We start from the raw sequence: 25,922 nt of genomic DNA, 5'->3' as shown, positions 1-25,922 counted from the left end.
CTGCTTAGGCTGCAAACCTGGTGCTGGGGCTCTGTCCTTTGCATGGTCTTCTGTTTTGCTGTGCGCTACACGACTACCTCAGCATCATGGAAACACGTGAGGGTATGCTCACAGCCGCCTGTCTTTTAAAGCTGAAGTGGCTCAGACGGAAAAGGGATCCGCTTTCAGGCTCTGCTCAAGTTTCCGTGGCCAGCATGAGAGCTATTTTTAGTGGAGTGAGCACCAGGAAGGGCTGGAACAGCTGCATTCAACAGCAGCTGCCAAGGCAGGGTCATCTGTGGGACCGCAGAGGTCTAGCCCATTGACAGGGAGACAAGGGGGCGTGTAAATGCGTCCCTCAGTTAGGTGGCGGCCTTGTGGAGGGCCCTTGAACCTCCGCAGCAGTGGCAGTGCTAATTTAGTGCTCAGTTGCCTGGCTCTGCATCCAGCCAGAGGCAGGGATGGAGCAGCTTTCAGGACTGCCCTTCAGCGTGCCCAGTCCGAGAAGACGGCGGCTTATTCTCACCCTGAAACAGCTGCCGGACTTTCAGGGTTTGAATCGTCCTCTCAGTTGTCTTTTACTTCTGCAGACAACAAGGCAACAGATATCAGGAATTGGGGTGTGTGTGCCTGCGTGCCTGCATCTTGGGTCCCTTACTAACTGTTCCTGTTTAACATTTTGAAGTGACTTTCCAATGTTGAATAATGAACACTTCGCAATAAAAAGAGAGTTTTATAACAGTCTGTATACTTCATAGAGCTAGTGAGCATTCTTCCTTCTTATTATTTGTTTGTTTGCTTTTGAGACAGGGGTCTTACTCACTATGTAGCCCTGGCTGTTCTGTAGCTCACTATAGACCAAACTCAGAAAGATTGCCTGCCTCTGCCTCTGCCTCTGCCTCTTGAGTGCTGAAATGAAAGGCATGTTGTATCGAACCCTGCCTCTCCCTCCCTCCCTCCCTCTCACCCTCCCCTCTTTTTCTTTCTTTCTGAGGCATTTGCTATACACCTGCTCTTGCCAGCCACTTAGAGTGTGTGTGATGCATATAAAGACAGAATCTATCTACTTTGTACACGGAGCGTGGAGAAAAAGAGACAGCCTGGAGGGGCAGCATTGTGTAGAATGAACAGAGCTTGCATAAAAGATGTGGTAGCTGCCTAGAGCAGAGGTGAAGATGAGAGCCTTTACTGTACTTGGGAGGCCACAAGCAGCCTGTACCCCGAGAGTGGAAGCAGCGAGTGCGGGATGCCAGAGGAGGAAAATAGAGCAGGTGTGGCGCCAGGCAACTCAGAAGTGGCACCGGTCACAGGGAGCCGGAGGCCAGAGCGTTTCATCACCTGCAGACTGGACTCTGTACTAAGTGCACGCATCCACACGTGTACATGGGTAAAGTTCAGCAGTTCCATGTAATTGAAGGATGTCCTACGCATAGAGTGTCTTTCTTAGAAAAGCAAAGACCAATGGGGCAGTCCTCAAACTGAGGGAGGGCCGTGTGACTCCTGTGAGGAAGGCAGAGGTGGAGAGAAGCATTGGAGGAGAGCGAGAGAGGGGAGAGGGAGCCACACCCTTCAGCAGCTCTCAGGTTAGTTCTGTTGAGAAGGCTGCATCCCACAGGTGGTTAGCAGACTAGAGTGGAGCCCGCACACCCTGTGCCGGGAAGCAGCCTGAGTGGAGGCCACAGGAGGCTAAGGTTTTCCCGAGCATGTCGAAGGCTTTAGTTATGTGGACTTTCTCTGATGCTACAGGAATTAGAAGCAGAGGGAACAGGGAACAGTTCTATGAGAAGAATAACTTTAACATTCCCTGCACAGTAGAGTAGCTGTGATTGACAACAATTAATTGTATGCTTCAAAATAGTAGGGAAGATTTTGACTGTTCCCAACACAAAGGAATGATAGTGTGTGAGGTGATGGATATGCCAATTACCTGGATACCATCTTCATCTGTTGTATATACACATATTAAAAAAAAAAAAACCACACGCACCGCAGTTATTATGTATCAGTTGAAAGCAATAAAATCGAAACTGAAGATTCACAAGGAACAGCCAGTGCGGCCACACCCTCCATTCACACCTAGGGAGAAATGTCTGGAAGAGTGTTCATGGTAGAGCTCAGCCCCTGACCTGTTGAGTCCCTGAACATGCTGAAAGCTCTCTGGACCCTCCCTCCTGGGGCGGGGCGGGGCGGGGCATGGCATTACTTACTGAACTTAGTTCACACTCAGCTGTAGCCTGGTGCTCTTCCACTGGGCTTTGTCTGGCACCCTTTTGTCTAGGCCTGCCTTGAAGAAACTTTGTAACCCAGGCAGACTTGAAGGTACCATCCTCCCAATTCAACCTCTGCAGGAGGTTGAATCACAAGCCCATGCCTCCAAGGCCCAGCCCACTTGACGTTTTGGAATCTGTTAGTTTTGAATTTACTACTGCCAGGGCTGATGTTTCTCTGTGTTCCCTAGGAGAGCTACACAGCAGGAATCCATTGTCCTGGCTCAGTCCCCTGGAAGGGGACAGGGGACTTGGGGTGTAGGGTTCCTCAGACCTGTTGCTGTTTAGTTTTCTGAGTTAAAAATACAGTGTGGGACTGAGAGAGACTCTTGAAGCATCTGGGGAACAATCACAATCAATCAAATGATTGTAAGAATGACCTGTCAAAGAGAGAGAGAGAGAGAGAGAGAGAGAGAGAGAGAGAGAGGGAGAACACACATGCACCTGGAGAGGGGACAAAGGACTATTTCCCTTGAGTGCAGGGCAGTTGTGACTGTTCAGTGGGAGGCAATGAGACAAAAGCAAGTGCCAGTCTCAAGTGTTAACTCTGGTGGGCGGACATCAGCGACTACTTTTCATGAATTTAAATAGATCTGTTCTGCATTCAAGACAGCTTGTAAGTAGGTCCAATAAACCATGGACTTCAGCTTCTGCCTGTTCCTCAGGAATCCACTTTGGGGAGCCTAGGTTCCCTTCTCTTGATAACACACTTAGACAGGTCTCCCACTGTGTCACCAGCTTCCCAAATCAGCATTTTAATTTTCCTTTCATCTTTGGGGGCCATGACTATCAAAGAAAGAAACTGTCTCCAGGAGACTAAGGAGAATCTCTGTTTTTCAGACTAATAGGCCATTTTTCTCATCTGACCAGCATTATGAAGAATACCAGGAACAAGACTGTGCCCAAAGAATGGATGAATTAAAATATTTAGAGCTCCAATCTTTTCAAAGCTCGGGAGATAGGTGGGCATGACTTCTGAATGACAGAGATACTCCTTGCTTTGAAAGTGGAATTATCTCAAGGGAGACCTGAGAGGGTGGCAGTAATAGTCACGTCATGTGGTGGTGACTGCCACAAACCAGTGATTGTTCAAGGATAGACTGTGTGTGCACCTGTGGTCAGCTCAGGCTTCCTGGTTCTAGGCCTGGCCCAAGGACTTGGAAAATGTACCATGGTCAAGTTGGGGTATAACTCAGTGCTGGGGCCTTGTTACCCATATCCCCGACCCCCACCTCCACCATATACAAAAGCTGAACCTGCCCTTGAATTATTTTACACAACACACATCTCCTCTCAGGAGACTACAGCTTGTTTGTACCTGAGCACTCCAATCCCGGGGACATTATCTGGGAAAACCATCTGGTTCCTCTCTTTACTATTGTCAAGACCTCAGTGTGGTGGTTTGAATATGCTTGGCCCAGGGAGTGGCACTATTTGGAGGCATAGCCTTGTTAGAGTAGGTGTGTCACTGTGGGCGTGGGCTTTAAGACCCTACTCCTAGCTGACTGGAAGTCAGTATTCTGCTAGCAGCCTTCAGATAAAGATGTAGAGCTCTCAGCCCCTACTGCACCAGGCCTGCCTGGATGCTGCCATTCTCCCACCTTGATGCAAATGAACTGAACCTCTGAACCTGTAAGCCAGCCCCAATTAAATGTCCTTTATAAGAGTCGCCTTGGTCACGGTGTCTGTTCACAGCAGTAAAACCCTAAGACACTGTGATATAGGAGGAAGGACTGGGCTTCCTCTGTCCTATGTGAGCCCTCTCTGGGGTCATACTGGCCTGAATGGATGGTGTGAGAACTGTCCCCTTCCGCTTTCTCCATCCCAGAGACTTGTAACATTTGACAAATGCCCCAATCCCCACCTCCCTTGAGTACTTGGGTACCTCTGTTAATTGGCCTGGTCCCCAAGGGTTGGTGTTAGGTGGGTTGGTGATGTTGGCGGTTTCTTTTGCAAAGGTTAGTCCCACAAAATGCTCCCTGCTCTGGTTTGAGATGTAACACACAGCTACCACTGCCATTTACAGCACGAGCCCAACCCCATCCTCACACATGATGGGCTAACTGGCTCTTCTGTATCAAGTCAGTTATCTCCTGGTAGTAATTACTTTTTACCTGATGCCTTATTAGCACCATGTAGAGAGTATATTGAGGGGCTTCTATTTGGGGTTGTAATAATAAACCAGAATTTACCGGGCATGTACGGTGAGAGTTGGCACATTGGCAGTTTCTGTAGTTTCTCGGGTGGGAGTGGGCACTTGCAGCCCGGAACTGACTAGGCAGTTGGAATTTAAAATCTTGTGTCAGCAGCAGTTGGGACTTAGAGAAGAGCTTCAGGCAGAGGGGCTCTTAGTGGCTTCTGTCACACTAAAGGGACACCAGAAGTTTAGTAACTGCCTAGTCATCGAAGGATGCAGAAGGACTAACTCTCCAAGAATCCCGGAGTCCTCTATTTTCTCTATGTGTCAGGCATGTTCATCCCTGTCTCGTAGTGGACGGGACAGCTTCTTCAGTGCTCTCTCTGTCTGCATTCAGGGTACGGGGGTGTTTATTTAGTGAATGGCTGAGCAAGAGGAAAGAGTTAGGGGATGCGTATCTCATTTCAGGAGCCTAGGAATGGAGGAGTGAAGATCCCTGCCAGCCTAGGGAATGGCTGCTTACCTACTGATTTCCTGTTTGTCCTAGTACACACAGCCTGAAGCCATGACTTATCAAGAGAAAAAGACTTCTTTTGGTTCCTGCTTATGTAGGTACCAGATCAGGATTAATGGACCCCTGGCTTTCAGGCCTGAGGAAGGGTGGGGAGCAAGTGGCAGAGACCATTGTCTTTGGGCCAGGAAGCAGAAAGGGGGAAATTGAGAAGGGTTCCATAATTCCTTTGGAGGCACATCTTCACACAAGTTCCCGCCTTTAAAGGTATTGCTACCCTTCTAGATAGACTCTGGGGACCAAGCCTCCAAAACATGGATTTGGGGGGAACACTCAAGATCTAAATTACATTCCATCCATCCTCCGTCCATCTATCCATCCATCCATCCAACCATCCATCCATCCATCCATCCGTCTTCCACTTAGCCATCCATCTATTTGTCTCCCACCTACTACCCATCTATTTATACCCTGTATCATCAATCATCCGTCTCTAGTATCATTTATCTATAAGTTTGTCTGTCTGTTGCCTATGGAAGCATGACTGAGTGCACATGGAGTTTGCCATTGTGACCATTTGCAAGAGTACAGCTCAGGGTAGCTGCTCACCCATGTGCTGTCAATGACTATATTCTGCCCCTAGAATTATTTTCCTCCTGTAGGACTGAAATAATAGCCATGAACAGCCAGCCACTCCCTAGGGCCGGTCTCTCCACCCATCTCCCATCAACCAGTTCCACTTTCTGTCTATGACTTTGATGACCCCAGGCACCTCAGATACACAGAATCACATAGAATTTGTCTCCTTTGTGACTGGCTCATTGCACTTAGCATAATGTCCTCAGGGTTTATCTATGTTACTGAATTGTCTTCCTTTCAGGCTGAAGACTATTCCCTATGTATGTTTTTGCATTCAGCTTAAGGGCTCATCCATCCGTGAGACTGTCCCCACCTCCCCAACCCCTGCCCCTGTTGAGAATAAGGCCGCTGTGGACATGATGTACAGTATCTGCAGTCCTTGCTTTTATCGGCAGTAGTGGGGGTTGTATATTCAGAAGTAGAACTGATTTCTAAGGTTTTCTTTCTGTGTACCTGGTATGTGTGTGTGTGTCTGTGTGTGTGTGTCTGTGTGTGTGTGTCTGTGTGTGTGTGTGTGTATGTGTACATGCGGGTACATGTACTAATGCATATGCATATAGACCAGAGGAGAATGTTGGGTCTCTTCCTCTGTGACTTTCTATCTTGGTCCCTTGAGATAGGACCTCTCATTGTACGTTGGGCTCACTGTCCCAGTGTCCTCCTGTCTCTGCCTTTCCCAACCCCAAGGTTGCAGGCTGGTCTGTCTGTTCAGACCTGGCTTGAGGTAGGGAGGGAGGCAGACTCAGGTTGCCATGCTTGTTGAATAGGCTCTTTACCATCGAGCTGTCTGCCTTTGGTTTGTGAGGAGCACCTGTGTTCTTTCTGTTGCGCTGGGCCCGTTAAGAGTAAGGCCCAGGGGGCTGGAGAGATGGCTCAGTGGTTAAGAGCACCGACTATTCTTCCTGAGGTCCTGAGTTCAAATCCCAGCAACCACATGGGGCTCACAACCATCTGTAATGAGATCTGATGCCCTCTTCTGCTGTGTCTGAAGGCAGCTACAGTGTACTCATATACAATAAATAAAATCTTTAAAAAAAAATTAAAAAAAAAAAATGAGTAAGGCCCAGGAGCTATCTGGTGCCATTGATCAGAAGCCTCCCTAACTACCTGGGTGGACCTTGCCTTTGCTCCATGCTCCTCCTTCATGTGTTGACATGGGTAGGCCTGGCCACGTATGCACTACATATGCACGTATCATGTCTTAGATTCGCTTGTCTCCTTTTAGAAAAACGTTGAGTTGATTCCTGAGGTCTACGACAGATGTCTTCTGTGGAAACCCCAGGCTGCTCTGGAGCTTAAACTGGGACCAAGCTGGCCGGCCCTAGATGTGGAGTTAGGAACAGCTGCTCCGCTCTCCTCTGCCACGGGTTCAGTTGTGATTAGTGGGTTCATTTGCATCTAAAAGGAGTAGTTTTCTTATCAGCACCATTGAGTTGGGAACCCGTGTACTCCCATTTATGTAGAGTGGCCCATTTAAATGGGGCCCATTAAGCAGTAAAAGTAAATGTGGGTGTTTTACAAATGCAAATACCTCATGCAAATAATGTACTTTCTGCTGAATGCGCCATGGTTTTCATATGTAAAATTAGAAACGTGGAGCACTAAGATAATGATAAACACCTTTGCAACTGTTCAAGAAGATGTACACTGAGCTGGTGCCTCTGAAACCCAGCCGTGGGTTCAGGCAGCATTTTGTCAGTATGCCCAAATAGGCCTTCCATATTATTAAAAATATACATGTACTTATCTAGTTATTTATATATTCCTAGGTAATCAAGAAATCACAGAAAAGAGGACTTCAAAATCACCAACTCATTACTCACCACAGTGATGAGATTTATGATTTTCTTTCCATTTTTCAGTATGATGGCAGGGGAAGGAGACATGGTCTGGGCATGCTCCTTTGTACAAAGATTTAATTATAGCTCTATTAGAGATTTGTGTCTAATCCTTAGAGCTTGAGCGATTGTGTCAGGGAGATGCGAGCAGCATTCTGCCATTTCTTTTAGTAGAATTATGACAACTGTCTATTGTGTGCAGCGACCTCAGCCTAGCTCTGAGTGGGGAGTCACTGTTGGACGATGCTGCAGGCCTGAGGGATGAATGAAAGGATTAAGGCCCCAGAGTAGAGAGACAGTATGGACTCTGCTTTATTCCCCGAGGGCCTGGGTAGACTGTAAGTACCGGAAGAATCCAGAGCTCATTCGGTAGAAGTTGTGGGAAAATGCCTTCCTGAAATTTAGGTTGATCCTTAAAAGGTAGCTCTGCTGAGAGCATTGGACAAGGGCAGCCAAAAAAGAGACTGGGTTCAGATGGGCCCTAAAGGCATATGGTCTGTGTGTTTTAGAGGCTTGCCCCAGGCAGCATCTGGAGAATAGCAGGAAGGTGTTGGAAAAGGATGGCAGGGCTTCTAAGCTGACAGCAGGGCTTAGCGCTGACTACTGTACCTGCTCTGCCCCATGAGCTCTTGTTTACACTGAAGTCTTCAAATGCAGACTTGCACAACAAGCCACTATGTAGAGGGCACACAAAAATGAGATTCCTTGCTGACTTGGAACAAGCACTCCATTGACACCCGTGTCCCCAGCGATGCCCCTGCCCACCCCAGGGTTGGTGTGAGTGCACACACTTGGCTTTGCCTGGATAATGGTTGAGGGGTAGGGGGAGAGCCTGGGTGGGGAGACCTCTTGGCTGTTTGGGAGAACTTCTCAACTATACAAAACCAGTGGGGCTACAAAGGCAGAGGGGGCTCGGGGGACATTAGGGGGAGTTTATAAGAATGGGTGGAGGAAGACAATAAGGGCAGCGACAGTGTTAGAGACTCCTGGAGTCTGACCCCGGAACATTTTGCAAGTAGTCACCCAAAGCAGATTAGTTATGTTCTCTGTTAGGAGGAATGCAGAGTTCAAGTTTAAACCTTCATCCCCACCCAGCCAACACCTGAAAGTTACAAGCCAAGCTCTCAGTGTGTGTGGATACTAAATAAAGATTCAAGGAAAGAAAAACACGAGTGTGCTGTGTCCGGGTGGTGAACATCCCACATGAAGAAGAATGACAGATATTCTGTGGAAGCCATATCTTGGTGACCTGACGCTTTAGTACCTCAGAATAGGACCTTGTTTGAAAATACAGTCCTCCAAGATGTAATTAGCCACAACAAGGTCCTGTTACAGCATGGAGGACCACTGACCCAATAGGGTTGGTCTCCTTACACTCATGAGGGGTTTCAGACAGATGCAGGGGGTGGGAGGGCATGAAAGCAGAGGTCAGGGCAACAGTTCCAGAAACCAAGGAGCACCCAGGCTTTCTAGCGAGCTACCAGAAGCTAGCAGGAAAGACTGGGAACTGAGGGTTCTGAGACTGAAGGTGGGAAGGATTTTTAAAGAGATAATGCCCCAACAATGGAGACTTTATATAACCAGAGGCAAAGTCCTGTTACCTGAGAGGGTGAGAAGTGAAGAATGAGGAAGAGGGCTGGCTGTGGGCAGTTTCCATTTTCTTTCTCTTTTTGTACTGCTGTCACAGAATCTCCTCAGCTCTGGAGTTCCTAAACAATAGAAATTTAATTCTGGAGCCTGAAAAAAGCCCAAGGTCAGGTTCCTCATGTGGGTCTCTTAGAGCACAGATTCTCAGAGTGCCCCAAATAGCATGCTTCAATGTGGAGCAGTCTCACACCATTTGTATAGTTATAGGACAAAAGGAAACCCTAAAGGAAATACATTGATGGGAATATCAGATACACATACTCCAACAGCCCTGTTACAGTCTCAGATGTGAGTGTCGTTAGTACTTTCTGAAAGGATTTATCAAATAGAAGGACCTGGCTGCTAAGGGACCAAGATAACTTGGCTTCAGGCCTTTACATCCTAGCTCTCCACCATCACCAAAGCTCCAGTCCATCCACCTGCCTGGCAGGACCTTAATACGGACTGTGCGTCACCATTCTGTTTGCCAGTTCCTGCCCAAACTGATCAACGGTGGTGAGCAGGCCAACCACTATTGAAATAAATACAACGAGACAGTGCGTCTGTCCCAGGCCACTGTCACTTGTCTGTTGCTTACAGGCATCTCAGGCATATAGAGGCGTGGGTGTAGGCTGGCTGTGGGGGTCTCCAGTGACCACACTTGCTTAGGTCACAAAGCCACTCCACTTATTTCTGTGACCCATGTTTTGCTCCCAGAGAATCTTGCCACTCTGATGCTTAAGCTTTCTGGGGTCCCAGATGGTGGCTGTCTGATCCCTTCAGTGATTGCCTCCTGACAGTTGCCAACCTCCAAACATGGGGTCGGGGGAAAGGAGTTATCTTTGAAGCTATTTCTTTAGCTATATTTTTTAAACAATTGGTTGTGTCTGGACCAAGGAACAGTTGCATTTGGAAAACTTTAAAAACATCCTTCAGGAAAAAAGGAAGATGAGAATCTCTTATCTGTCACAGGATGCAGAAAAGAGCCAAATTCAGAGAGCCCAGGATGCTTGAGGAAGTGTTGGCACCAAGCCACAACTGCGTTAAGTGTCGCTGTGAGACCTTGAGTTTCTTGGAATTGGGACTACAGTGGGGACTTCTTTGGCTTGCAGATGCCTCTCTTTGACACCTTCGTGTCTTATGTGCCTTACACCATCAGTTGTCCCACAGTTTACAAGCAGACAGTTGAGGCTCAGGCTAGTTAAAAGATCTAAAATGTTAGAGGCTACATATTACCCCATGTGCTGTCCACACCACCTCAGACAGGACCAGCTGCTTTTATTGACTTTCCTTCCCCAGGTTGGTGTTTCCATAACTTTCTTAAAGTCATTGTATTGATAATTCATACATGTATATAATGTGTTTTGATTAAAGTTCCTCTCCTCCCACGACTCTTCCTCCCAACTTTGTGTGTGTGTGTGTGTGTGTGTGTGTGCATGTACACTCTGACTGTTTTATTCCTGTCAAAACAATCGATGGTGGATGTGTCCTTCACACACCCTTTCCAGTGTAGCAGGGATCACTGCCAGGCTGCCTGAAGACCCCCAAGAGGACTGAAGCAAGCTGAGCACACCTTTTGGTGTGAGCTGGGCATTTGGGGTGGACCGCAAAGGAAGGCCAGAGAGAGTGCGAATTGCCCCTGCCTTCCTGCCCAACACACCAGGTTTCCAGTCAAGCAAGCGCCCATGATGCCAGAGCCTCTCTGTCTCCCTCCACACCATTTGGTACTCTGCCTGACTCTCAAATTTTATAACTTATGATTAACTCATGCAACATAAAATGATAAAGTGTAGCATCGTGCCCATGTTTTAAGTTTGCCTTACTGTAGTGTGAAGATCACTGGACTCATTGTGTAACCAGTGTCCATAACTATTCCCCTTGCAGACCCAAAATTGTGAGCATTAATCCTCTGTCTACACCCTCATCCCAGCCCCTGACAACGCCTTCCTGCTTCCTTCTCTGAGTGACTGCTCTGGAGCCCTCTCTGCCGGCTTTGACCATTTAGCTTCCTACACATTCCCTTCATGGGAAGCATCCCACTCTTTGTGGTCTCTAGTTCATGCTTGGCATCTGGGACCTTAGAAAGACACACTTTTCTTAGTTTGCTTACTAATGGGCTTGTAAAAAGTCCAGACTGGTGAGTCCAGACTGGACTGGGTATTCAGGAGTGCCGGAGCTTCGGGCTTACACTATGTCCCTGTTTCCCCATGTGGATAGCACAGACATCTGACAGACTGTGTCTTGATTCCGAGAACTACCTCAGGGCCCTACCACCTGTTGACTCCCAGCATCCTCTTGGGAGTAGAGAAAAGAGCATGAGGCCCAGGAGTGATTGACTGTGACTCTGGGGGACACATGGTGTGCTGTTAGGAGAAAGTGTGCCTCTCTTGGGTTTTCTTGGTTCGTCCCTGGGCTCAGCGTTCAGCAGAGCAATGTTTTGAAATGCCAGTTCAGAGACGGGCTTTCTGGCAGTCAAGACCCTCTTAACCTGTTGGCCTGCATCCTTTGTCGCTGAGTTTGTACCGCTGGTAGTACTGAAGGTCACTGTTAGCACATTATTGAAATGAGACATTTGCAGTGCGGGCCTTGCATTGTCTCTGCTAATAGGAGCCCACTGTTTTTCACATATGGTTAGTCAGATTGCTTTTTCTAGCCTGGGACTTTGCCTAAGAGAGAGATTCCTTAACAAAAGACCTCCTGTGGGGAAGGATGGCTAAGAGTTCTGTGTGGGAAGGCAGACAGGGCTGGAAGATGATCGAGAAGAGGAGGCAGGCACTCTGGAACCCAGGGTTGCTCTTGTCCTGTAACCTCCCTGTACTGCTCACCTCTGGAATGGGAAGGTGAAGGTGATCTCTGTCTCCTACCCGCTACACAGAGCCACACAGAGCCACACAGAGCCAGGGGAAACTTGGCCTCAGTAGTTGACCCTTCGTTGTGCTGGTGAGCAGCAGTGTGGGGACCACAGTGAAATGATTCAGTTCTGGGTCCTTCCTGGCCATTTCGCACAGACGTGCCATTCACCAGCCACTTGTATTCACAGGATGAGGAGGTCCAGGAGCCTGTTCTGACCCTGCCTGTGTCTACCATTCCATCCCTCCACTCTTTTTTTTTTTCCCCCAGAGATGAGGACCGAACCCAGGGCCTTTCACTTGCTAGGCAAGCGCTCTACCACTGAGCTAAATACCCAACCCCCATCCCTCCACTCTTGATTTGAAAAAGGAGGCAGGAGGCACCGCCCCTCCCAAACGTCACACCACCATTTTCTCTGAATGGTTGCAGTTACCGTGTATTTTTAAGTAATTTCATTTGGGTGCATTTTTAACTGACTTTGCGTTCTGAAGGCCAATCAGCCAGGGGTGTCTCCAGCTGTAGGAGTAAAAGTCAAGTTTGCCAGCCTGCAGCTGGAGCCTGGGCCATTAGCCTTCCCACAGGCACTGCAGGTCTCTCTAGATGGCATCAGAAGGAAAATCTGGCAGTAAGTTCTCAGAGGTCACCTATAGGAGTTCTATTGGGTTTTTTTTTTTTCTCCTTATTCTTCTTCCCAGGCTTTTGAGCACTAAACACAGTTCTCAATAGGCGCTTGATAAATCCTTAAATCTCTAACAGTCAGATGATATCATTTTGAGGGAAAATCTAAAAGGAGCCTGCGGAATATGGCACCTGGGAGCTCAAAAGCTTTGCAGTTAGCATTGAGGGAATGCCCGGCTCACTTAACTGCTAGAAACACTTGCACACCATCTGTGTGCACTCACACATATACACACGCCATGTGCGCATTCACACATGTACATACATTATGCACACCACACACACACACACCCCTACACTTTGAGTACAGCAAGAGGCCATTGCAGGGCCAAATCTCCCTCTACCACCTGAGGACAGACCAGAGGGGCTGCAGAGCCCAGCGGCCACAGAATACTGATGAGTGACTTAAGGTGTTAAAGGGCGCTATAGAAATCCTCCGGTAGATTTCTATCATACGAGAATTTTCCTTATCTAAAACCACTGGGTTTATCTGACCCCAGCTCCCCACATTTGCTCCATCCTGGGTGTCTACTCGGTTTTCAGCAAATCAAGGTCAGGATAAAAAGGAGATTTGGTGGCAGTAAGCTGGATATTCAGGCTTCTGCAGTAATACTCAATTATTGAATTCTCCAGAAGCAGTGAACTCCTCTATGTAATGAAGTCCTCGGTTTTTAAATATCTTTATGAATCAGCCAGCTCAGTGTGGGCGCAGCCAGCTTGCTGCTTTCTGCTTCATTATGAGGACAAGGGGGTAGTAGGGCTCCGGGAACTTGCTAGAGCGGGTAAGGCCAGTCTCCTAAATACTTGAACACACCTTGTTCTTCCTGACTGAGCCTTCTAAAGGGCCCCCAAATGCCATAGGAAAGGAACCACAAGGGCCAGGAGCCAGCCTGCCATCATCGTCCTGCAGCCCTGAGACCCCACCCCCAGCGTGGTCCGTTACTGTCCCTCAGAAGCCTTGCTTGCCAGGGCTGGGGATCTGGACTGCAGGGGGTGTGTTACTTTTAATCACTGTTGATATTTCGCATCCAAAGCAAAGATAAAACAGAATCTGTGAGCATTCAAGTTCCCAGGACACGCACGCTCCCCAGATCTGCAGGTCCGGCTCAGACCCCCACAGTAGAGCAGGTGCTATGCTAACATAAGCAATGGCAGTGTCTGCTTCCCCAGTACATAGACGAGTTACATGTAACATGGTGTGTGTACACTCTGTTGTACTTGCACAAGTACTACACATAGACGTCGAAACCTCAACTTAAAGCTCCCTTTCTGCTAAAGAATACTAAGGATCATGGGAACCGAAGTCGGGTACTGGTACAGTTGCTCCACACAGGGCATTCAAACCTGTAATCATTAAAGGGAAGGAAAAGACACCTTGGCACGTAGCAAGGCACATGAACATGGAGTGCAGAAAACAAGAGATGGCCGTGTTAGCGAGCACATTTGACATCATCATGCTATTTAATAGCATTTTTATGCGCTAGTGTTTTTCTCTCTTGTAACTCCTCCTCCATCATGTACTGTGTCCCTGTAGCTGTGACAGTATTTGTACCTCTGGTAATGAAATTCTGGCAGGCAGAACGCCACTGGCATCCCCCTTCCTGGTTAACAGCATTGCTATCCGTCACAACTAGGCCCCAGCTGACTACTGAAGAGTTCTTGTGTTCATTCAGGGATGTGCATACATGTCTGTCTGTCTGTCTGGATGGATGGACTTACAGATATATCTCTTTGGTCAATTTTAATGTATTAAATGTTGAATCTGATTGATGCTACATCAGCCAACATCATTTGCCGTGTACTATTTTGGTGAGAGTAATTTAAATTGCCTCTTGGGCTGGATGTGCTAATGTGAACCGATGGCTTTCTAACATTCATCTTAAGCGAGTCCTTGATTGAGGATAACCTCCTTTCCACTTGAAAGGTTTTTTACTAAGATTGGGCAGCTATAAGGTTTTCCACTGACTGTCTTAAGACAGTGAAAACGCTCATCTAGAAGTGCAGAGAGTGTCTTAGTGACAGATCAATCTCGCTCCTGTTCTTCTCTCTGCTGTTACTAGAACGTGGGTGGCAGTCCATCCGCTGGGTGTTTTATGGGGCATGGAGTGCAACATTTTTAAGCCAAGAAGTTGAAAACAAGATGCAAAACAACAGACAAGGGAGCGGGCGCAGAGCAAGGTTACATCTGTGGGAAGAGGATTTGTAAGAGAGAGGGCAAGAAAGGGCAGCTTCGATGTAGAGCAGACAAGTTCTGAGGTGAAACCAGGAAGTGCCAGCGGCCCTGGTCAATCACAGTCAAGGACAGGACTTGTGAAGCCAGGAGCAGGCGAGCCAGCATTCTGTGCTCACTGATACCCCTAATCAAATCAGCACACCACATGTGTTTGCCAATTGCCTGTGGATGATCTCAATGGCCAGGTGTGACACTAGCCAAGACGGTAACCAGAATACTCGCACAGATGGTTTTGGCGTGGGGAACAGAAAGCCTGTTTTTAACCTAATTGTTTTTGAAGCAGTGTTTCAGGGTCACTACCAGTGAAAGCTGGAGAAAGGCCACCAGGGAAAGGGCTGCTGGCGGTGAGTAGAGGCCAGCACTCAAAAGCCTCACGCACATCTGTGTTCTCTTTCAGCACATCAGGTCCACCCATCTGGCCGGGTAGTACCTTCTTCAAGAGAAATGGAGCCCTTCTGCAAGGTAAGTGTCTAGGAGCACCTCCTCCTGTTCCCTCGCCTCCATCCGGATTCCTTTATGCATGGTCAGCCAGGAGCGCTTCCTTCTGGTTAGCAGTGGATGTTCTCTGGAGAGGCGTGACTGTTGTGCCCTGGATCTGACTGCCCTCTTCTTACCTCATCCTGCTTGAGCGTCATGGCTACTGTGAATTGAGAGTTTGAAACCAGGCCTCTGTCCCAAGACCGTTGCTATGGTGGAGTCGGGACAGTGTGACAGTTACGCACACTGGCTGATAAAAGCTCTCCATGTGTCTGACGCCTGACGTGACTGAGCTGGTTTGAATGTTTGCCATTTTGTTATCATGGAGGCACATCTGTACCCTGCTGTCCCCTAACATTCCTGTGGACCTGGAAGGTTGGCTCAGTTTGTACCTTTGCTCCAGGGACTCCTTTGTCCCTAGAATCAAACTGTCTTTCACCCTGGTTTTGCTCTTACATTGCACTGAAATGCCAAAGGTGAAGAAATCAGGGTTAAAAACAGCCGTTATGTGTGCCCAAGTCTTTCAGAAGTTACCTCCGGGTTCTGGCGGCTGTGGATATCTGCTCTATGGGTGAACTGATCCTCAGGTTTCAGGGATCAGGGATGAGAGGGAAGCTTGGACCTTGAAAGCGCGCACTCAGGGGTGTCCAGTCCAGGAGCTTCAGGGCTGTGCTGTTGTGGGTGAGGGTTCGATGCCTTTGACCGGCTGTTCAGCATGTCTTATAGAGGAATGCACTGAAGCAAGCCATGTGCATGAAGGAGTAGATAGATACTCCTGTGCTTACGAAGAGACATCTGTTGCCAGGTCTCTGGAGTAGTTCCAGCAATGGTGGCCAATATGGTTCCAGCAGTGGTGGCAGATACGGTTCTCGTTTCCTGGGTCACATGGTTTCACGATTTTGAATAGTATGTGGAAGTGGAGCAGGACGTTTCTGTTTTTCTTGTGCAGATAAAGTTGGGTAAATCCTACTTTCTTAGCCATTGTGGATGTCCTTTGCGTCTAAGAAAGAGAAGGAATCAGCACTAAGATTGCACGCAGTGATTGGGTTTCCCAAGCGGACCTCCGAGTCACAGACGTCTCTGCTTGGCTACGCTAATGGCATGGGATCCCTTCACCTTGGATTGCTTTTACAGTTGGGATTTGTTTGCTTAGAGCTTTTTCTTTCAGGATTCAGTCTGTTCTGTTCTCTGTTAGGTAAGGTACTGTCTGGGGATGAGGAGTTGGGGTTCATACCCATGACACGGGTCCATGGAGCGAGCTGACAATGCCTAGAGCTGGGTGAGCGTCATGGGTTCTGTTGCATGGGTAGCTGTGTCTTTTTCTTCATGATTTTAAAGTTTCATGGTTCCTCTAGTGTCCTGGGAATTAAGTAGTACAGGTTTCAGGTGTGTATGGGATCTACATTCAGTTGAGCATGACTCCATATATGTCTGTCAGTCATTGTAGTGTACATTTGAAAAACCATAAAAATCTTTCTAAGTTTGGAATTGTGGGCAGGGATTTATTTCTGTGATGTTCCATCATTTTGCCCTACCTGTCTAGAGTCTCTGAGCCGTCCTCTGCCCTGAAAAGTTCGTTGTCAGGCTTTAAGGGTTTCCCGAATGATCTTACATCTTCCTTTGGGGCTTACAGGACTGTCTAGGAGTTGCGAATGCCACAGTCAGCTTTCTGCCTAAAGACACAAGGATGCAAAGAAGGGGGCTGCCCCTCCACGCCTCTCAGAAGCTCACGGTAGCATCTTATCTAATCCGAGCCCACCTTCTCAGCATCGTCCGCCCATCCCTTGTCTTCCCTCTGACGGGTGGAAGGCACATCTTCCGACTAGAAAGGAGCCCGGGCTCCATGACGATGCACTGTCAGCATGGTGGGTGAGGGTCCGGGATGCAGGAACGGGGAGGTAGGCAGTGGGGCTATGATGAAGAGGAGGCTTACTTTTTGCTGGGAGTTTGAAGAGGGGCGTCACCTCCTAGGGAAACTGACACTTGAGCAAGGACTGGAAACAGAAGGAGGTGTGTGTGTGTGTGTGTGTGTGTGTGTGTGTGTGTGTGTGTGTGTGTACATATGTATAATTCATAGACGTGGCATTGCCAGGCGTCCCAGAGGGAACCAATGGGGACATGGTACTGGACACGTGGAATATAACTGGCACATGGCAGGTGCTTCTTGACCTTATCCAGATAAAGCTCTGAAAGAAGGAAAAAGCACACATAGGTCTTCACCCATGACCCATGTACTTAACAACACAAGTCACTGCAAAGTGTCAGTGGTTTGTCCTTGTTAGCATGCAGCTGTTGGCATTCGCACCCTGTCGTTACTGCGGGCATCATAAGGCCTTACACCCCCTCGCCTAGGAAGGGAGTTTCTTTTTTTCTTGTTCTATGGAGATAGTCTCATGTAGCCCAGGCTGCCTCAAACCTGCTATGCAACAAAGGCAAACCTTCAACTCCTGGTCCTCCTAGGACTGCAATGTGATGTTCTAATCACACGGAAGTGAGAAGCTGCACTGGTGCTGAGACCAGTGGTCTAATACTTACAACAGGGGCTGGAGAGATGGCTCAGAGCACTGCCTGCTGTTCCACAGGCCCCGAGTTCAAGTCCCAGCACCCACAAGGTGGCTCACGACCATCTGTAATGGAATGAAGATAGCACAGTGTACTCCCATACATAAAATAAATCGTAAAAAAAAATACAACAGGGAATCACCTAGTGTCGTCTAGCACTTGTTGGGCTTGTGACTGAATGGCATGTTGGTATTTGAAACCTAAGTAAAACTAACAGGAAGAATTAGCTGGAAGTGCTCAAGTCCTTGCTTAGACCTTAAAGGTGACATCATCCTTTGGTTCAAAATCACAGGAAGGCTGGGCTGTTGAATCACCTCGGTTTAAGGAAACTGGGGGAAGATTTGGTTTAGATTACGTCAGGCAGAGCCACTTCACATAATTGGTCATTCTGTCAATTCCCAGTGTTTATTCTGAATGCCACTTAAGCTGTGAGAAGCGCTGTCAGTATTCTAGCAGTTCCAATGGACTAGAGAGCCCTTCAGTCTTTGTACACTAGAAACCAAGCAGAGCCTCACAAGGGGACAAGCCCGTTTGTCTGACAAGGGACCCGGGGCATCTAAACACAAGTGGGGCTTATTCAGAGGCTTGCAGGACAGGTGACAGGTGTCTTGGCCAGCTGACAGGTGGCTTCCACAGTCCCCGTGCCTTTGAGTCTTGGTGTTTGTCCGTGTGTTTCAATGTTATATATGTATATGCTTAACAATGTCGTATTTTCTTAATGAAAGAATGAAGTTCTTTAAGGATCTCCCTTCCCACTTCTAAACATTACAAAGTTAGATTTAGAATATTTCATTTAAAGGTCACTGCAGCTTGGATTAATTTCATGAGTCTGTGTCTCATAATTACAGATATTTCTCAACCTGGTCTGCCCCTTCATCTGGCCTCTGATGGCTTCACCCTAAAAGGATATAAGACAGCCTCCATCCCCCTCACTCTTAGCTTCCCGCCTTCTGCTACAACTTGGTGAAGCTGGGCCCGGCCTTCTCTGCTACTCTTTCTGTCCCTCACAGGCCTGATGGCCCTTGAACTTGGCAGAGTTCGTTCAGGAAGAAGCATTTCCTGCACCCATCCACACTACACTACACCTCCCATGTCTGTGTCAGGCTGTTGCTGGCCAAGGGAGGCCCAGGCCCAGCCTCTCAGCTGCTCTGCCCAGCTTGTAGTCAGGCCTAGGGAAAGGCCTGAAGCCAGCTGCTAACAGCACTGACAAGAATTCTTCATTAAACCTCCCCAGCCAACTGCCTGACACCCTACCTCCTCCTGTTTCCCCTCACCTTCCTGCTCCTTCACTCTAGCTAGCACAGGGCCACCGTTGTGGTGGTGGTGGTGGTGATGGTTGTTGTTGTTGTTGTTGTTATTATTATTATTATTATTATTATTATTATTATTACTATTATCAAAATAGATCATTACCACACCTGTGTCCCTAGCATGCAGTGAACGAATCAAAGCATTCTATCACACCCAGTAGGTTTTTCTTTCTTGGCTGCAGACAGCCCACAGGATAAACTAATGAAATGGGAAGAAATCCTTAGAGACATTTTCAGTGCACAGAGCAGGATTAAGCCGCCACAAGCCAACAGCAAACGGGGGCAGGGGTGGGGGGCGGGGACCGGTTCTTTTGCTGGCAGATTCACCACGTTGTTTCCGTGTGTGCACAGTGCATGCACCATTGGGAAACCATGCATGATGCTGACTGCTCTGGGGAATGGGATTTTCCAGGCTCTGGGTTGACTTCATGCTGGAACTGTTGCCACCTGCCCTCCGCAGCCCTCTGCTCCCATAGCCCGGCTGTGTTGCACTGATAGATGGATGAGGGAATTCTCACTTGGTTTTATTTCATGCCACAGAAGACTGAACTGCTCAGAAAACTCAGGTTTTGAGTCAGAACCACAAGCCATGCATGGGAAACCCAAGCTCTGTATTTTCTTCAGTGTAAATTAAGGACTGTCCCTCTGGGACAGTTTCCTCCTTGAATTCCAGCTCTGATCTTCCTAGCAACATTCCTAAAATTCAAAATGAACAAGGAAAAAAGTGTCACCTTCATCCGTCTTTGGTGGGTCCAAGAAGATGGGTGGATTGTGTTTGCCAGCTGCCTGGACAATCATATCCAACATGACAGTTTTCAAAGCTCTCTCAGTCCGTCCTGAAGCAATGTATTATAGATTCAAACAACCTAGAAAGAAATCTCGGCTTCCTAAGCAAGTGGCTTAACCCTGGTAACAGTCTGACCTCCATTGCTATAGCAAAATAGCAGAAGAAGGATACATTATAAAGAAAAGAGGTTGTTCACAATCTGAACGTGGAAGGCAGAGTGAGCCAGCTCTTGCGATTCTCCCTCTGACAAGGGCTTCATGACCCTGGCGTTACAGTGATAGGATCGCAGAGAAGAGGTCACATGGTGAGACAGGAAGCCACAAAAAGACATACTCAAATGTTTTTTTTTTTTTATTTTAAGTGTATGGTTGTTTTACCTGCATGTATATCTGTGTACCACATGCGTGCAGTGCCCACAGAGTTCAGGAGAGGGCATGCCCCAGAACTGGAGTTACCAAGATGGCTGTGAGCAGCCATGTGGGTGCAGGAACCAAACCCAGGTGACCTGCAAGAACAGCCAGTGCTTTCCCGCCATGCTGCCACTACCACCCAGGGGCTGCTTGCATTCATTTTTTGGCAGCTCTCTTTCCTGTGAACTTATTTACTCCTGAAGACCAGCATTAATCCCTTCCTAGGCAATTGTCATTAATGGCATGGCCACCTGCTCGTGTCCTCACGGAGAAACACCACAAAGTCTTCTGGGAGCATTCTTCTCCATTTCTGTTCTGAGCCAGCATCTCTTTGGTACCAGCAGGATTCGGGGACCACCCTTTGGTCCAGGGCCCTCAGTTCTCGAATTCAAGGGCCCACATCTCAGGTTTTGTTGGGTTTTCTGAGACCCTCCCCTGCCCATTGCTTTCACTCACATGTGGCAGCTCGCCCTGGGCTTTCTGGCATCTCTCATCCCTTCCACAAGCTGACTCTTTTGTCCGCTGTGGAAGGAGGACATTCACCTCTTACATAAATCTGCTTCCTGCCCCCAGGCACACCCATTACCAACCTCAGCACTTACAGAAAGGAGCAGCCCCTCTCTACATTTGCCTCAGATGTTCACCGCCTTCTGTTCTCCTTGGCCCAGGATGGGCTCTGTCTTCCTTGGCATTGTCTGTCTTTTTGTCCTGCAGCGAGTAAAGATTTTTATGGAGCCGCAGTAATTGTCAGCTTGCTGTTCTGTTTACAGAGATGAAGTTAAAGGGGTGCTTTTGGGCTCCTCTAATCTTTCTTTGTGTGCCTTGGAACATGCTTTTATGGTCATTAAAAAAATAACAAGGAAGTACAGTTTTCAAAGAGGCCGAGGGTTCATTTTGATCTTTGCTGGTCCCGTTATTATTTATTTTGGAATGAAGGGCCTTGTGCAGCACAGGTCAGCTTCAGATTTGCTCTGCCCATTTACCTTTCGAGTCCCGGGATTACGGGTGTGCTTTAGCATGTTCAGTTGGTGTGCTGATGGGAATTGTGCGTGCTAGTCAAGAGCTGAGCTGCACCCCCACACCTGTGATTCCAAACTTCCCATGTCTGTAGCCTGCCACACAGTCGAAGGCACAGTTCCATGTTCTGCATTTTCCTGCTTGACCCTAACTTTAGCTAATCTCCAGACCCCCATCTCTAGTGATTGTCTTCATGAAAGCCTCATATTGCTCTCTGAGAAAGCAGCCCTGTGAGCAGACTGCTGAGAAAGATGTTAGAGGCAGCAAGGCCGGCCAAGGACAGGAAATTGAAAACATTTACCAGAGACTTCCTCAAGAGTCAAGGCATCTGTTTCCCTGACTTCCCCACCCCCCCCCCTCTGTGTGTGTGTGTGTGTGTGTGTGTGTGTGTGTGTGTCTGTCTGTCTGTCTGTCTGTCTGTCTGTCTGTCTGTCTGTATATGTCTGTGTGTGCACACGTACCCCAGCTGCTGGAAGTTATGCCCATGCAATTGTCTAAGTGTTGAGGGTAGAGTATGTCACCCAGTCCTAGTCCACACTGTCTGCCTTTTTTGAGACAGGGTCTTTCCATGTAGGTCCTTCAGGCTAGCTGGCCTGGGAGCTGCCAGGCATCCTCCTGCCTCTGCTTTTCTGCTTCAGTAGGAACCTGCAAATGCAACCTTTTGTATTATGTATCTGACTTTCATTGGGCTCCTGGGGTTTGCGTTCAGGTCGTCACACTTACACAGAGAATCACTTTACCTACAGAGCCAATCCCCCAACACACACTTTATGATTGATAAGATTGGGTGGAGAAAAGAAAATCCTAGAATTAGCCACTGAAAGGTTAATATAAAGAATAACCCTCTTCTGAGCAAGGATCTTACTTGATGTGGATTTTTATTATGGATGTAACTTTACATTAAACTCATCAATAGAAATGTTCCCTTATAGGTTATTCTTAAATAGCATTTAGGAATGTTTCTGTAATCTATAAAGTTATACCCATGACAAGACTATGAAATGTAGAGATGAAACAGCTTTGTTTCATCCCGTTGTCATGTAGAGCATGTGTCTGTCAGAGAGCCTTGGCTTTAAGTACAATCAGAAAGGAAAAGCCATTCCCCTTGAAGCTCTGTGGAACTGCTGAGGTGGAGGTCTAGAAATATTTTTGTAAAATCACCAAAAGACTTGAGGATAATGAAGATTTTAGGATGTGTTCTGGGCGAGCTGTTCACGTGATGGTTTCAGAAGTGGACTTAAAATTACCCCCTAAGCTCCTGAAGCCAAGTTTATATTCTTTCTGCTCACTGTGGGTTTCCTTCCCAAGCCCTTGCCAAGGGGAAGGCTTAGGGTTTCGTATCTGTGCCATCCTGCACACAGTTGGGATGTGTGCCTACATTCGTGTGCACCTGTCTGTAGTCCAGGTTCTTAAGTGGAATGGCCTTATAGAGATCGGTACTCTTAGTGGCCCTTGCAGCTTATAGAGGAAATTCAGTCTCTCCAGAGAGTTTGCATTTTCCCAGCTCTCTTCCAGCATGCAACAGAGAGTAGATCTCAGGTCTCAAAGCAGGCATCCCAAGTCCATGGTCCTGCACCTCTACAAAATGAAGACCCAGAAGTCTTGCAAGATTATCATAACTAAGAAGAGCATTAATAATGGTGTGTGTAGCATCCCTAGTACTTTGTAGGTACTCCAGATGTAGGTGTTCCTGGTACAGGTGCTCCAGATGCAGGCACTTCAGATGTAGGCACTCCAGATACAGGTGTTCCAACTGCAGGTGCTCCAGCTGCAGGTGCTCTGGATGCAGGTGCTTCAGATGCAGGTGCTCCAGCTGTAGGTACTCCAGATGCAGGTGCTCCAGATGCAGGTGCCCATGATCCTGACCTCACTCCAGAGGATGCAGTGAGATTGGGAGAGCAGAAGTGAAACCCTGGGATGACACCCCCGCCCCTGCAAATAGCTCATCTATCTGATTGGTAGAGTCCTTGCTTTCTGCCCAGGCCAATAAGCAAGAGTCCCAACTTCATGAACTTGGTGAGTATGTGCAGTGTTCGTTATGTTCACGGTAACATCTGTGCAGACTCCTACAGCTTCATGTACCTTCCTTCACCCTCAAGCAACAACAAGTAACAGCAGCAACGACAAAACTTCTCCCCCACTTCGACTGCACAGATGCCTTTAGGGGTATTTAAGGCCATTTTCAGTCTCTGGTGTACTGGGGCCGAGAAAGACTCATACCCTACTCCCGAGTGCACCCCATGCAGTTCTTGACATGTTTGAACAACTGTGGTCCCACAGAAATGTAACAGAAAGGTTCCACTGGGCTGGGCAGGAGTAACCTGTGATGTGTAGGTATTGTTCTCTGACTTAGTGCCTGGTTTATGCAGAATAAAACCAAACTCAACATTCACAAAGGTCAGTTTCAGTAAACAGGGAGGTCAAACTCAAACAATGGGAAGCGAGAGCCAGCTACTTATGTGGTGGTGAGAAGGGTCCCAGTGGGCCTGGCCCCTCCCCAGCGGTTACCAAAGCATACATCAGCTCGTGCTTCTTAGCCCGCAGATTGTTTGTTTTTATCTTGGGGGACCTTGGGACTCCTTAGGTAGCCAAGGCTGGACTGAAACTTCTGACCCTCCTCCCTTAGCCTCTCAAGCACTGATTTCCCGATGTGTGCCACTGAGTCAAGCTCAGACTCCAGTTTTCTGGGGTGTGCTCAGGTATCTGGTTCTAACTGGACACCAATTACAGACATGAATTATGAGTCTCTGTGGTGGTGACATTTGCAACAAGACTGTGGCAAAGTCTTAATAAAGACCAGACTGTGAGAAGTGTACAAAGAACAGTTCTGTGTCAAATCCTTCTTGTTCTCACACCCTACACTTCAGCCCCTTCCTCACAGCAGAATAGGAATGCATTGATCCTGGGGATGTGTTCCGGTTGTCGCCCATGTCGCTGACTCACAGGTGTACCGGCTACCGGCAATAGGACCAGGGCTCATTGCTCATCTGGTAGGACCGCTGTGGGCATAATCCCTACATCAGTTTCTGATGGGCACTCTTTGGCCTTGAGGACAAGTTGAGAGTAGCCATGTGGCTCAGGCCAGGTTACACTGTACTTTTAATTTTCCTTGGGTTTGGAAGCTCGATAGAATATGCTGACATCATCAGCTAACTATCCTGACATCCCCTACACTCCAGTGTGAACACTAGTCCAAACACAATGAACCTGGGATAAGGTTCCTGCTTAGACAAGGTCAGCCCTCTGTTTTACCTAGGCCAATGGAAAGTGAGCTTCTCTTGTGTTCAACAAAAGGTCCTGACCAGTCAGGCTCCTCTAAAGAAATAGTATCAGTTAAACTAATACATATGTCTCTGATGACTTCTGTGCATCCCGTAAGTGCAATTTTCTTGTACACACCTTCCCTGTTTGTCATTTAGAGTACGTGGGGTGCTTTCCAGGATGGCCCTGGAAAGCCAGCAATACTAGGACCGTTGTCTTTAATGAGCTCTAATACCCATGCACCCAGGTATATACACCCAGTTACAGCCACGGAGCACTGGTTTGCAGTGTCGTTTGCTTCAGGAGGAGGGAGCAGTGTCCACCTGCTTCACAGGTGGAGAAATCAATCACAAATGAAGTGTTGGCCAAGTTGCCTATGTGTGTAAATGAGTATGGTGCTGCGGGTGTGTGCCAAGTTCAATTCTCTGACATGGAGGCTATGTTCAGCAGTCCCTGTTCTCTTCCAGGCCCATTGCCTCCCATGTCTGACAAATGCCATTTGTACTTAGTGGCCTGTGTACAGGAGAATCACATCCACCATGCACCCTCTGCACCCCCAGCAGACGAATCTATGAGATGGAACACAGTTTTCATTTAGCATCTTTTCTTTCCCTTATTGCCATTTGAATTCATCGAGAACAGTTTTGAGTCTCATTAGGGGAGTCTTAATTTAAAAATTAAGTTGGGAACTAGCAAGTGAAATTGAAGAGGCAATGCCTTTGGTTCTAAACTCGGTTTTCATTACTCAGTTACTCTTCAAATTATACTGATTTCAGTGCGATGGTTTTTGTTTTTGTTTTTGTTTTTTTGTTTTTTTTTTCCTAAATAGATTGGGAAGCCCAAAGGCTTTCTAGACCAGTGGTTATCTGCTGCTCCATTTTCCCCTCATCCACCTGACCCCAGGGGCCTGTCACCTCTACCTGCTGCGTGGTCTGCCTGACTGAAAGCCTCCACCCCACCTCCTTTTGGTCTAGCTGTTCTTTCTCTGTCAGTCTCAGCCATGAGCATGGCAGTTTAGGTGGCCTTGGCAGCCTCTGTAGTCACATGACACTACTCACCATGATATAGTTGTGTCCTGGATAAATTGACTGGCATCCTCTGTTAATCTCTCCTGGGACCAAACCACTCACTGGTCCCTTGATCAGAAACGTCCTGGAACATGCCACTGTCCTCTCCTCAGCTTCATTCTGATGAGGGGTGACATCAGCTATCTAGAAGGCTGGTGATGTTTCCCATCCTAGTCCATACCTTCCCATACCCTTTCAAGACACACACTCACCCCTCACTCACTAATTCACATATGTGTGGTGCTGTGGTCCTAGCATTTAGTAGGGGCTCCC

The 25,922-nt window shown here is 47.8% G+C and overlaps 1 protein-coding gene across 50 annotated transcripts in view; it reads left to right on the top strand.

Annotated features, from left to right (window-relative positions):
* Positions 1-25,922, top strand: part of Foxn3 (forkhead box N3) — a 381,706-nt gene that overhangs the window by 260,592 nt on the left and 95,192 nt on the right. For 47 of the 50 annotated variants that reach the window (XM_087553380.1, XM_087553407.1, XM_087553395.1 and 44 more), the window contains 1 exon segment: positions 15,156-15,220. In XM_087553380.1, the coding sequence (XP_087409506.1) occupies positions 15,156-15,220 (65 nt within the window). 50 annotated transcript variants of the gene reach the window in all.

This window comes from Rattus norvegicus, chromosome 6 (genome assembly GCF_021556685.1).
Source record: "Rattus norvegicus strain SHRSP/BbbUtx chromosome 6, alternate assembly SHRSP_T2T, whole genome shotgun sequence".
In the NCBI taxonomy this organism is placed as follows: Eukaryota; Metazoa; Chordata; class Mammalia; order Rodentia; family Muridae; genus Rattus; species Rattus norvegicus.
This window is presented reverse-complemented; position numbering and strand designations above follow the sequence as displayed.